Below are 14,267 nucleotides of genomic sequence, written 5' to 3'. Positions count from 1 at the left end.
TCAGACCGATGAGCTTTGTAAAAATCGATGCGTTTCAGAAAGGCGGGGCATAGAGGAGAAACAATAATGTACAGTATGTGGAAAATAATGTGTTTTTTGAACCTTAAACCGCATAAACACATTTCATTACACCAAATACACAAAATAATGTTCTTTTTAGCAGCATCATATTTATATACCTTTAAATCCTCTCTAGAGTTCATTTTTCTAGCTAACTATCGACCTTGGACATTGAATGGCTTTCCTGAGGTAAATGTAACATTACATGACATATTGTTTACAATTGTTTTACTGACATCTATTTGCAGTTTAAACACTGATTTAGCAATTACAAGAGACATTATATTTTTCTGTAAGTTGTACTGTTTCTTTCAACAAGCTGCTGCTTTAACTGAGGCGGCTACAGCAGTCTGCCACATTAAAGATCACCAAAATGGTATTTATTGATTACATTTCACAATAAAACTGACAGAATTTGAGACCTGAGACTTTGCTTCATATAAAAAGAAGCAAAACACAAAGTTTAGTGCAATTACCAGATGGGAGCTTATGTTCAAGCATCAACAGAAAACAGCATTGACTAAAAGGTCAATTTTGAGATTTAAGAATTCATCAAATGATGGTCGGTTAAAACTGATTAAATGATATTGTCAACCCCACCCTGTCAGTTACATAACTGAAAGAAATCAAGATAACCACTGTTTACTAGGGGTGTGAATAGACAGCGAATTGATTCAAGAATAATTTTTGCAAATTCTGAATGATTCAATTCAGTTTACAATGAGATTTTATTTTGATTGCTGATTCGATTCTGCATTTTTAAGTGTATTCATAGGATTTGGTTTGAAGTAGGCAGCTTCCAACTTGAAAATGTGCAGAATTGCAATTATTTCACAGTGTTATTGGCATGATGAAGCAGTGCGGCTGGTTTTTGGGGGTTTTCTGAAGGCATCTGGCATGTCTGTTTCTCTCTTCACAGTCAGTCTGGCCTATTTAAGTGTGAACAGTAAGAGTGTGTCAGCAGTGTCTCATCACACTGACACACAGCTGGAGGCAGCAGACTAAAAATAAACCCTGGACAAGCTAATTTTACATGGCTATGACAATAAGAGAGATGCTTCCAGTTGCTGCACATCAGATGATGGTGAAAGTGTGTGTTTAAGGTGACGTATGTAATTTTATTGATGTTTAACATACAGACATACTAGTGAGCCATTAGACAATATTAAAACATTGGTTTGTTTGTCTAAGAATCCCAAGTTTGGGTTTGTGCAACGAATGGCAAAAAGGGGTGACTGTTTGATTGAATCATTGTCTTTTGCTAATTGCTGCGATTTCATGTGCTGACTACATTATGTTACACCTATGAACAAAATATTTAAAGGTTGGATCAGGTAGAAATTATGCCTTAGGTAGTAGAGAAATAGTTCATCCAAAAAACAAAAATTCTGTCATTCTTTACGTTCCTTACATTGACCGCATTTATTGATCATGTCTGAAAAGTCCTTTTGTTAGCAATTGGCCAAAATTTAATTTTCAGTGAAACTAGAAAAACGACAAATCTCTCGAAATCTTCCCGAGTTAACAGCTCACTGGAAGGAATGGTTCTCTTAGTCTGCATCTTTATATCAAATATACTCAGCTTGGTTTTAATACAAATGTAGACATGTGTTGGGGTAATCTGTGGCCTGGTTGATTCTTAAAATAGAAAGGATTAGCCTGGTGAGCCATTGAATGAAAAAGAAGTTACAGCTTTGACCATGAAGACATAATACAGCGTCTATGATACTTCTAAAAACTGATTGCTTTACATATCATATTTGTGAGTGTGAAATGCAAAGTTTAACCTTAATGCTGTACTATATTACGCACTAAAACGAAACAGGTAGTATTATGCTTACTTTGAACATTAGATCACTTATTGTGCGCCACTAGAAGTTTATAGACATTTTTAGGATGAATAGTAATATAAGTCAGACTGATAGGACAAACACTGAAACAAGCTGGCCTCAAAAAGTGTGACAGGAGCAAGCTGGCCTGGATTTAATAATATAATGTCAGTCTGGCTGTAAGTATTGGAGTCCCAGAAAACAGGTCAGTGGGTAACATCCATCCACAGATGTTCCGTCAATGACTTGATATTACATCAACGCCGGGCTCAAAGTGATCCTGACACATTCATCAACTGGAAAGCCCTACCTGCACAGCAGTGTGTAAATGAAATGCCTTGAATCTGCCAGAGAGTTGTCAGTTAAGCTGGCTGAATTTACTTCCCCGCTAGGCCCAGTGTTGTAGTTTAAGACTATTAAGCTTTTGTGCAATAGTAGTTGCATGGTAAACAGGATGTTAGGGGTCATGAGTATGTATGTAAGTAATGGAAAATACAGATGGGCTTGAAAATGCAGATGTTATGCATCCTGTAATGATATTAACAGTTCACTCAAAAGAGGCCTTTAAATCAACAGCAATAAGATGTTTGTCTGATGCTTTGTAACGTAAGATAGCAATATAATTTCATTAAGTATTATGACATTAAAGACATTGTTATACAGCGATTAGTTCTTTTCCACAACTTTGTGATGTTCCAACAGTTCAGGGAAGTTTTACTGTGGTATCACTCTGCTTCTGTGTTTGCAGCATTCCAGTGCTAATATGTGAGCTGAGAAGAAATTTCTGCATGGTGTAATGCTGTAAATAAGAACATTAGTCCGTTTTTAGTAGTTGTCTTTATGTGAATTTGCTTAAAGGGGTCATATGACGTTGCTAAAAATAACAATATTTGGTGTATTTGGTGTAATGCAATGTGTTTATGCGGTTTAAGGTTTAAAAAAAAACATTATTTTCCACATACTGTACATTATTGTTTCTCCTCCTTGCAAAGTTGGAACTGCCCCACTTTATAGAAACAGCCTTTGCGCCACAGACGCATTGTAGGCTACTGGTTCAGGAAATAGTCCTCATCCTCCATAAAATGCGCTGCACACATCTGAATATTTGGGTTGAACTGTTCTGGAACAGTGTTGTAAATACAACTTAACCACTGATTTCTAGTTGTGTCCTCTTTTGGAAGGCCAAACAAAGTAGTTTCGCTTTCACAACGAAACACACAGTGACTCCACAACATGGCAGCGGCGGCAACAGCAAGAATTAAAGTTACGCCTTCTTTCTTTGTGTGAACATTTGGGCGGAGTTATGCAAAACTTCCCACATCGTGACTAGACATGTGGGGGCGTGTTAGAACGAGCCGTTTTAGGTAGGTGTGGTTGACTTAACTTTTATAAAGAATATCTCTTTGGATTTGAGACTTTAGTCTTTGCAACTTTACAGATCTTCTTTATGCACCAAGAGCTTGTAACTCTCCAAAGAGAAATTGAAATTGCATCATATGACCCCTTTAAGTATGACAACAAAATCACAGTAAAAACATTCATATTCTGAAATATTATTACAAAACTGTTTTCTATTTTAAAATGCATGTATTCCTTTGAATTGTCAGCTGTCAGTCTTCAATGTCACATGATCCTTCAGAAATTATTCTAATATGCTGATTTGGTGCCCAAATTATTATTGGGGTTCAGTTAATAATAATGTTTCTTATTATTGTTAAATATATGTTGAAAACATATTTTTGCTACTTAAACAGTGATATATTTTTGTGATTCTTTGATTAATAGAAAGTTCAATGAACAGCATTTATTTTTGCAATATTTTGTAACATATAAATGTCTTAACTGTCACTTTTGATCAACTGTATCCTTGCTGAAGTATTAATTTCTTCAAGAAAAAAAAACTTTCTTACCCCAAACTATTGGTGTATCAGTTTCCACAAAATATTAATGTTTTTAACATTGATTATAATCAGACATGTTTTAGCACCAAATCAGCATATTAGAATAATTTCTGAAGGAGTAATGGCTGCTAAAATTTAAGCTTTGCATCACAGGAATAAATTATATTTTTTAATTTATTCAAATGGAGGCAACTATTTAAAATTGTTATGTCACAATATTTTGGTTTTTACTGTATTACTGTATTTTTTGTCAAGTCATTTGGCCCAGGAAGAGATGTAATGCTCACTGACTATGACCTCATTTACAGCATTACACCATGCAGAGATGGTCTCAAATGAACAGAGCACATGCTGGAACTATTAGTGGGGAAATCCTGTCCCTGTTGCTCTGAACTGTCCTGTAGAAGAGTGATGAGATAAGAGATGAGCCTGTGTGAAGTGAAGCTCTTGAGGTTCCTCAGAGGAATTCTACAGTGTCATCCCACTACAGCTCTGTCTGTTAGGCTACCAGGAACGGATTAGCCATGCCATCATATCAGCTCCTCTTTATAGAGTGTATTGATTTTACGTTTTTTAAACATTCTCTTGAATCTAAGCTTTTAAGTTGTAATGTGATACATTCTGAACTGTCGAGACCTCAAGCTCTGGGAGGTGATGTCATTTGGGGACTCATTTTTGTGGGGAATGAATGACCAGATTTGGGCTAGAAAGAGAAAAGGTAAGAGGCTTGTTCTTGTGACTGTGCAACTCCATTATTAAACCCTCAAGGCCTGCAAATTATTTGTGCATTACCCGTATACACTTTGCACAATGTGTTTTGCATTTAGCTTTTATATAATGTAATTATCCCACCACATATGCCTTAGAGGTCACAGCAGTCTGCCAGAATCAACCCTGAAACTTCATGTGTTTGATTTTCATGTAAAATCGATTGTCTAACTGACTTTGTTACTGGATGACATTTTGTTACTGGAACATTATAAATCACCTTTACATTTACACCACAATATGTATAAGAAGTGTTGGGTTTTGCTGGATCAGTGTGTTAACACCATGCATTTGTTGGGGCAGTGTGAATCAGCCTTAATGTAAGTTATTGTGACTATCACAATTAAACTAGGTAAGAATGAAGAAGACAGATGGTTGAGACTTTAAATAAACAATGTGGTCAGCCTTTGCATTTCTCAATTTTTTAATAAAAATCCTCAACAACTAAGAAACGAAATCTTGTTCTCCAAGTCTATTTAAAAAAAGTTTATAAACCTACAAATAATATTAACAAAATGTTACAATTTAAACCATTTCTGTTCATAAAACTCATACAATTCATGAAATTTCCAGTAGGCCTGCATTTTATTTGTAACATGTCTGCTATTTGGCTATTAAATAATTTACTTTTCTCCCCTTAAGTCAATTCCTTGTTTGACTCCAAATGCTTTTACCATAGACTCACTCATTGGTTCTCGGCTCATTACGAATCGAATCGGACATGTTCTCATTTCAGAGTCGATGAATTGTTAAAGTAAAATTTGAATTAAAATTTGCTGTTAATTTATTCACCCTCAGGCCATCTAAGATGTAGGTGTTTCTTCAGAAGAACAATAAAGAAGATTTTTAGCTGAAGTCATGATCCTTGAAGATTCATAAATGTCAACGTCTACCATCACGTTGAGATTGAAAAAGAATATCAGGCAACACAAAATATTTGAAATATCTGACAATATATGATTGGTCTGTGCATTATTTACAACATCATTACCTGTAATCCATAGCCTCAGGCAAACGGTATGGAGTGAAGTCCGGTTCACAATCAAATCATTATTTTAACCAGTTTACCAATGGGACTGAACTATCTTAATCAGTTTACAGCTCAAGCCAGGACAGATCTACAAGTTGCTCAATCAAAACTCACTTTTGGATGTGGCCGACAGTCACACCAAATTGAAATGAGCCAATATATCAGTGTATATGATCCTGATGCTGGTTCTTGCCAACTCATTTAGTACTTCAGTTACTCCTACAGTACACTGAACTGAGGAAACGGTTCAGACTCAGACTGGAGAACCCATGAGCTGCTGATTTGAGCATGCGTGAACCGAGCACTTAAATGAAGGAGCCAAATAAAAGTTTTTATGGTTTCTCATGGTTTATGTAAAAAGGCGAGTTGATTAAGTCTAGTTAAATCAATTTATATGCTTTAGACATGTACAGTAAACATTGGCGTTTCACATCCTTATTGGGTGCTTTAATAATATAATTGCTTAAATGTTACGTCATTGTGTACGTAACAATCTGGTGAATCAGTTGTTTGAACAAGTTCATTGAAATGAACTGTCCGAAAGAACCAGTTCCTGTAAAAAATAAGACATCCCGTTTGCCTGAGGCCAATGGGGTATATGTCGAACGTCACCTGACCAAACCCGGAAAACAGGTCCATCGCTTCCGCTTGTCGGAGAACGTGCTAACAGCCGTAATAAATAATAGCGATATCTATGGACTTTTAAGATAATCAGTTAAACTAGCTAGCTGTTTTTATTGTTGACGTTTTATTCAATTTTATATCCAAATGTTAGTGAAAAGAATCAAAATAAAAAACTTTTAGATATCATTCTCCATATGTGTTGGACATTGGTTATGATAATCTTGGGTATCTACTTTGAAGGCATCTTAAGTAAAACTGCTTCATATTTAACAAAGCATAGCCTATGCAAAACGCTTGAACCGGACCAGGTTAACAGAATATGGAAGTCTATTAAACATAAAGTTCAGTTTCTTGCACAGACCGATCATTTTGCTTCAGAAGACCTCAAGATATCACCAGGAGCCACGGGTATTACTTTTGTCAAAGTGCCGGTAGCCGTTTACTTACGTTTTCTGAATAACCATGGACAATGGTTTCAGCTAAAAAAATCATCTTTACTCTTCTTCTACTTAAGAAAAAAAGTCACCTATATCTTGGATGGCCTGAGGTTGAGTAAATATACTGCAATTTTTTTGTTTTTGGGTGAAATATCCCTTTAATTTGGATTATCGGACAGATCCGAAAAGGTCCACTTTCTCTGACTGGCTCGCACACCCCTGATTCAATTCAGTTCGTAAAAGAATCGTTCAGACCGGTTTTGTTCAATCATTTAAATTAAAAAAAAAATCCGACTCAAGAGAACGACTCGTTCACATCTTTGTTAAATACTTCGCCTTTACCTGTAGCATGCGATATAGAATGCGTACTGCACTGTAAAGTGTGACAGTAATTAATTATTAATTTAATTTGTGTCTGATATTCCTAAACTACTTACTCTATTGTTTTTGTCCGTCTCCTGGACGTCCTCCTCCGTAACACCTTGTCTAATCATGAGTTTCACTATAAGCGCGTTGTTGTTGCAACACACTTGGAAAAAGGACGGCGGTGCGGGACTCTCCGGGGAAGGGGTTCTCTCGGAGTCAACAAAGTCATCGTCCGGTGGATAAAAGGAGTCATCTGAGACGATACTCCTGTTATCCGGCAGTTCAGAGAAGTCATCGAACTCCTCGAAGTCCTCATCCAACTCAACCGAGCCAAGATATTCATCATAATCGTCATCGCCCGCGCGATCAGGTGATTCCTCCACGATAGTGGGACAGATCGGGGCGCTTTTAGCATGTCTAAGTGGTTTAACCCTTCCTGGAGATGATCCTCCGCCATCCCTGCTGTCCGTTATCAGAACCATTTAACCCCAATAGGATAAAATCCTCAAGTCACCTCCTGGTCTCCTTCAGCTGCATTTAGGTAGTCTACGTTAAAATCATAGATACCAAACGAGCAAAAATGCTATTTTAAAAAGCGTTTAATCTCCAAACGGAGGTTCAAATCTTTTGGGTATCCGCGACTTCATTTTCCCCCACTCAAAGCAAGTGCAATTGGTGTCCATGTAATAATAACGTACCGTAGTTTTATCAGCTCATTTTGATAACTGCTGACTCTATAACGCCACTGTCAATGTAGTGTTCATCAGCAGCACCCGGCGACGATCAGAAACGCATGTGGAAACCGAAAACAAGTAGATTTGCAGTTCCCTGTAATATGAAAGTCTTCAGAATGTCGCAATTTGTTTCCTGGAGAAACTTTTCAGATATTGTGATGTTCCAAACAAACAGCATTGAGGGTGGAAGCGATGGACATTCCCCGCAGAAGATAAGTGAGAAATAGACGCGTGCGTTACAAAACTCTGCCTCTATAATCCTATTAGATGCCCTCCTCCCTCTCTCTCTCTCTCTCTCTCACACACACACACACACACACTACTTTTTCTTCCTCCCTCCCTTTATATATTTTTTGCATATATGGGTCAATGACAATTTTCTTCTTCCCTAAACTATTAGTTATTTAAAAATATACTAAAATACTAATATTTAAAATGACATAAAACACTTTTCTCTCATGAAAAGTACATTCCTTTTATTATTTTGATATTTTTGTAGGTCATAATTGTCTAGGTGATGTAACTGTCATTTGTTATTAAAAATAAAAAATGAAAAGAGCGACAGCGAAAGAAAAAAAACATTTTGGAAATATTTTTTTCTGCCTTTTTAAAAAATATATTAAATTTATACATTTTTATATATTAAATATATAAATATCTTCTTCATTTAATTTCTTTATATGAAAGAAGCTGCTTAAACTTGTTATTTCTGGAAAGTACTAAGTTTTGTATACCATCATCATGGTTTTTTTTTTTTCTCTGCTCAGTGCTTGTGACTGTGTTGGGGATGTCCCTGTGTGACAGTATACCAGAGTAATTAATCAACTTTCTGACACTTTTGGTCCTTTGTTAGACTTCACATATAACAAAACCTTGGATGGTCTCATAGTCATCTCAGCTCTCTTCGCTACAGTTCTTTTCAGATGATGTCATTCACATTTCAATTCTGAAAACAAGCAATTTCAGATTTACACCTTTTTTAGGGAAGTTACACCATACACACACAGACGTTGTGTGCTAATGTGTGTGCTCTATTACAAGCTCAACCTTTTTCCACAATCCTCAGACACAAACACTCCCATTTCCTTGGAGTTCTAAGATAAGTGCCTATTGCTGTGACTAGTTAGTGAGTCATTTGGCCCCGAACAGCGGGGAGCTGGGGCTCCATCCCCTTCACTTGCAGCTGTGATCTTATCAGTCAAACATACGTACAGTGCAGCAGTCCACACTGCTTTGTATGCTCGTGTTCGACCGTTACACATCTGTTATAGAGGAAGTACTGTTGGTTTTAAAAACCAACCAAGTAAACTGTACTGCCAAAAATGAGTCATTATCTAACTGCCAAAGCATGACTATCATTTTACAGTCAGTGACACAATGGCACTTCTGCAGAATTTCACTCTCCATTCTGTCCTGTATATTCTACTATATACTCTGCACAACTATACTACGCGGTAGCCCTGTAATATTAATTATAATATTTATAATATTTATCCGTTTTACAATTGATAGCATTTGGGGCATAATGCTGATTACCACAAAAAAAATTATTTCTACTTGTCCTTTTAAATAAATAATTAAATTTTACAAATCTGGGTTACAGTGAGGGGCTTACAGTGGAAGTGAATGAGGCCAATCCATAAACAAAATACTGTTTCAGAACTATAGCCACAAGATATGAACAGCATGAGTGTTAACATCATTTAAGGGGGAAAAAATCACTTACTAACATTTTCTGTAAAGTTATATTAAATTTTACAAATTCCAGTTTTACAACCAAACCCCACAAACCCTAAACCCCCAAAATGGTTGTTAAAAAGGATGATTAAAATATCTTTACATCTCAAATAATAAACAAATTTCAACAGAAGCATGATTGTAAGTGCTAATAGGTTGGGGTTTTTATAACCAACTGTCATCTCTCTTAGAAATGGTAGATACCATGCTGCTCCCTGGCTACTTTGGCTTAGACAATTACATTAGCTCAGCACTCTGGCCTGCTTAGGCTGATAAATCCTCAGAAGCCGATCAAGAAGGGAGAACTTCATGCTGAGTAAAGTTTATCTGGTATCTACTGTAAATCATCCAAAAGCACTTAGAATAGATCTTTGACCAGCAAGTTTTGATATTAACTGTCCTGGTGAGATGTCTGTATCAAACCATGATTTTTGAGTCAGTTTCTAATTTTAAACCGTTTTAGATTGCTATGCTTGCTGAAAATATTTATTTAATATTTATATATATATTTTTTTTTCATAAAAAAAGCAAACAACATCTTGCTAATGGGACTGTATCATCATTCAGAAAAGGCTGTCAATCTATAATTAGCTTGATTACTGATGGGTCAATCAGTTAATTTCAGAGAAAATGTTGAGAATAGCCTTCATTAACAGGTCTGTGAAGGTTGAGTAGCTCCTTTTGGTTTTCTAAATTAGTACACAGCCTCTTTCCATCCTCAAAAAGGCAATTAATCAGACTAACTGGGTGACTGTTGCCTGTTGCTGCAGTGCCACTGCTTTTCTGAAACACAAGACAAATGTGCAGTACAATGCAAGGACAAAAATGGGACTTAGTAGTTCATGTCATTGTTTCTAATATAAAAAGAGTATGTGTGAATGTTTAAAGTACATACAGAATATGGCTTCTTTCAAATAGAAGTGCATGAAAACCACAATAAGTGAGGTAATAGGGTTTTGAAAACCCCAACCTATAGTATCAATGGGAAAACTGTAAATCGCTTGCATAAGCACCTAATATTCCAGTGGCCTTGTTTTGTCTTCTTTCACTTTTGCAACATTATTCCAGGCAAGCTAGATTTGAGATTCAAGGATTTATTTGGGTGAAATAATCAAATCACATCATAATATACAGGATAAAGAGGGCAAACACAAGACAGTAACTAGGATCAATAGTTTTCGAGCGTGTTGTGAGATATCACCACCTGAGGACCATTTGTACTGGATTTTACTCAGGCTTCTCAGCACTGTGGAGGCTTGTAAAATTTGAAGGTTGCACCATTCCTCCTTGGCATTCTCTGAAAGCAGGAAAAACAAAGTTTCCAATTAAATGTCTACAAATGTCATGTATAATCTGTTTTTTCAGCATGACAGGAGATTGCTGCATCCAAATCGGCCGGATCTTCTGAAACAACTGTTCTTGCTTTTTAATTGTTTACTAACATCCTCTTTTCAATTCTTTTACTTTCATTTGCTTTAGATTTATCATCATTATTCTAAAACACACACTTGTGACATTTCTTTATTCTTGCTTCAGTGTCTGTAATATTGACTCACTAACATGCTTCCAAACATTTGCGTATTCACAGGAATGGACTACTTTTTTTCTCAAGAGATCCTGTTTCTAGGAATACTAATAGATATTAGCGTTTGTATGACATTGTAATAAAGATAGGTAAATGTGATAAGAACCAGCTCATAAGAATTCTTTTGAATTGGAGTTTAATTTGTAGTTGTCTTATCACATTGAAGATCTGAGCTTCTTCATGTACACAGAAGCAAACATTTACTTTGCTTCTGTGTTTGTTGAGAGTTAAAAAAAGCACAGTGGTAAGGTAGGGTTGGTTTAGTGGTATCAGTGACTGGTACACACATACAGACATGCAAAGCAGCAGAAAAAGACTGTTTTCTGTTTTCCTGTTGTTACAGTTACATCAGTTTGTTAAGACTTAAAGGGACAATGCACCCAAAAATGAAAATTCCTCACATTCATGTCATTCCAAACCTGTGACTATCTTCTGTTAAACACAAAAGATGATCTTTTGAAAAATGTTTCAATATACTTACAGGCCCTATCTACTACACTGTACCAACTGTGACAGTCCATGTCCATTTTTTAAATTCATAATTTAAATAACATAAATTACAAAAGTGTCAGTTGGTCTTTTTCATTTCAGCCTTTAAAAGTGCTGAAACCCTATGAAAAAACATATTAAATGTCCTTCCAAGCAGAACTGGTAAGTACAAAGCATCTACTGATGTATTGTCTGCATGCCAATTAACTAGACTAAATTAATGTTTGTACTAAAACTGTAATAATTATAAAGAGGTTGATTTATAACATGTAAAGTCATACAGCAGAAATGCCAGTTAAATAATCTGGGACAGCCAAATATATAACAATACTGTACATAGGCTTTTGACCAGAATGTTTACTATCAAGATGAATTGGTGGTCAGTCATGATAACATGATTCAAGCAAAGTTTGTTCATTAATTGCTATCAAGTCTTAAAGGGGTCATATGATGCGATTTAAATTTTTCCTTTCTCTTTGGAGTGTTACAAGCTCTTGGTGCATAAAGAAGATCTGTAAAGTTGCAAAGACTAAAGTCTCAAATCCAAAGAGATATCGATGCAATGCAATGCGTAAAAAGACAGTATAAGTCTTTATAATCTGTAATTATGTCCCCACTGGATGCAACAAATGTCTTGTTTATAATGAGTTTTAATGTTTTTGTCTCGTCCGGCCGGGACACGGCATCACAATATGGTAAGGGGCATAACATTTCCGTCACACGCTTGAGGTATTCGGCCAATCACAACGCACTGGATAGCTGGCCAATCAGAGCACACCTCGCTTTTCAAACCGATGAGCTTTGTAAAAATCGATGCGTTTCAGAAAGGCGGGGCATAGAGGAGAAACAATAATGTACAGTATGTGGAAAATAATGTGTTGTTTTAACCTTAAACCGCATAAACACATTTCATTACACCAAATACACAAAATAATGTTATTTTTAGCAACATCATATGACCCCTTTAATAGTAAAATAGATAAATAGATAATATGTGCTAAGCTGTTGAACTGAGTTAAAATGTCTTAAAAACATTTAGCTAAAATAGAATACAGGGGATAAAATCATGTTTCTTTGAATGCAACTTATAAAGATGATTGCTGTTGGTGTGCTGGTAAAGTATGACAACAAAACTACCCACAGGACACAAATTCTTATAGTGCAATGATAATTTCTGGTATTGTTTCTGCAGTTATAGACTGAATTGTCTTAAGTGTAAAGAAAATAATGGTTCAGATTTTTGTCTTGTATTATGCAATTATTACATCACGTGATGTTTTAAATCATGTCCGTACCTTCTCAATTATTGTTTGAAGTAGTTTTGAATATAGAACAGTTTTTTTTGGTTCAAAGAAAGAAACAACAGAAGGCTTTGTATTTTCACAGGTGTAAATTCTAACAAAAAAGTCTTGAAGATGCCTCAAGGAGCAATGTCAAAGCCATTAATTTTATTCCTTATCACTTGTCCTCCTAAAAGACCTCTTTGGCAACAAAGGTAAAACAGAAAAGAAATTGTCACCTTCAAAAATGTGTCTATTTCGTTCAATAAAGCCTCTTATTGCTCATTTTGTCTCAAACGACCTGCTGTCAGAATGATTGAGTATTTCACATTTTTTGCTCCACAATTGGGCACCTTTGATCATACAATTTTTCTTTAGTTTTTTCCCAGGGTAATATGAAAAAAAATATTAACCATTAAACTGGTAGCATTAAAAATAATACTTTAAATTTGTTTTACGACTTTAAGACAGTGTTTTGCGGTAAATTAAGCTGAATGCATTTGTGTGTGTACTCACGCATACTCCTCTAAACTATGCAAGAAGCTGTCGATCTGTTCATTAGGAATTTCTCCATCCAGATGTGCCAAGTATGTGTACAGACTCTGAAATGTGTCAAAAGGAATCTGGGCTGCACCACCCTCGGGGTCCTCTGTGAGTATTTCACATACGTGTTTCAAAGCACTTGTGATGGTCTGTGGGAAAAGTACAGTAGACATTCTTTCAAAACATACATTTTCGACATTGTTTAGCCAACTTTGAATGAATTACACCTATCATTGTGTGTATCATCGTCTTTGTGAATCTAGTTCTTGTTCAACACCCTGAAATTGGAAACCATTTAAAATCCAACACTGCCATCTAGAGCCAGTTAGTATAATTACATTTACAACATCTCAAATGAAGCCACCACCACACAATATAATTAAAGGAATAGTTCTCCTAAAAATAATTTAAAAATCTACTGAAAATTTACTCACCCTCAGGCCATCCAAGATGTTGATTAGTTAGTTTTTTCATCAGAACAGATTTGGATCGATTTAGCATTACATCACTTGCACACCAGTGGATCCTCTGCAGTGAATGGGTGCCATCAGAATGAGAAAAGCTGATAAAAACATAAGTAATCAACACGGCTAAAGTGCATAATTTAATGTCTTGTGAGATGAAAAGCTGCATGTTTTAAATATACAAATCCATCAAGGCATTTTAACTTCAAACCGTTGATTCCATAACTCCATAATTATGGATTATGTGCTCATATTTTGGCCAGAAATTATGGTTTAAATGCCTTAATGATGGACTGGAGTCCCACAGATTAATTGTGGATTACTGTAATGTTTTTCAGATGTTTTAACTCTAATTCTGATGGCACCCATTCACTGCAGAGGACATATTGGTGAGCAAGTGATGTAATGCTAAATTTCTCT

At 35.8% G+C, this 14,267-nt stretch overlaps 2 protein-coding genes across 6 annotated transcripts in view; both read right to left on the bottom strand.

The window, feature by feature from the left end:
- LOC107701688 (ankyrin repeat domain-containing protein 33B-like) overlaps positions 1-7,993 on the bottom strand; it is a 12,312-nt gene extending 4,319 nt beyond the window's left edge. Inside the window, exon 1 of the mRNA XM_016503755.1 lies at positions 7,087-7,993. Within this exon, the coding sequence (XP_016359241.1) occupies positions 7,087-7,497 (411 nt within the window). The 5' untranslated portion in view covers positions 7,498-7,993. The remainder of the gene's footprint in view (positions 1-7,086) is intronic.
- Positions 7,994-10,591: 2,598 nt separating this feature from the next.
- LOC107701689 (ropporin-1-like protein) overlaps positions 10,592-14,267 on the bottom strand; it is a 6,228-nt gene continuing 2,552 nt past the window's right edge. For all 5 annotated transcript variants that reach the window (XM_016503756.1, XM_016503760.1, XM_016503761.1 and 2 more), the window contains exons 5-6: positions 13,357-13,532; positions 10,592-10,783 (exon numbers count right to left, since the gene is read on the bottom strand). In XM_016503756.1, the coding sequence (XP_016359242.1) occupies positions 10,714-10,783; positions 13,357-13,532 (246 nt within the window). In that variant the 3' untranslated portion in view covers positions 10,592-10,713. The remainder of the gene's footprint in view (positions 10,784-13,356; positions 13,533-14,267) is intronic.

The sequence above is a fragment of the Sinocyclocheilus anshuiensis genome, unplaced genomic scaffold (assembly GCF_001515605.1).
Source record: "Sinocyclocheilus anshuiensis isolate Anshui unplaced genomic scaffold, SAMN03320099.WGS_v1.1 scaffold1626, whole genome shotgun sequence".
Taxonomy (NCBI): Eukaryota; Metazoa; Chordata; class Actinopteri; order Cypriniformes; family Cyprinidae; genus Sinocyclocheilus; species Sinocyclocheilus anshuiensis.
The sequence above is the reverse complement of the archived record's forward strand: the minus strand, read 5'-3'. Positions and strand labels throughout refer to the sequence as shown.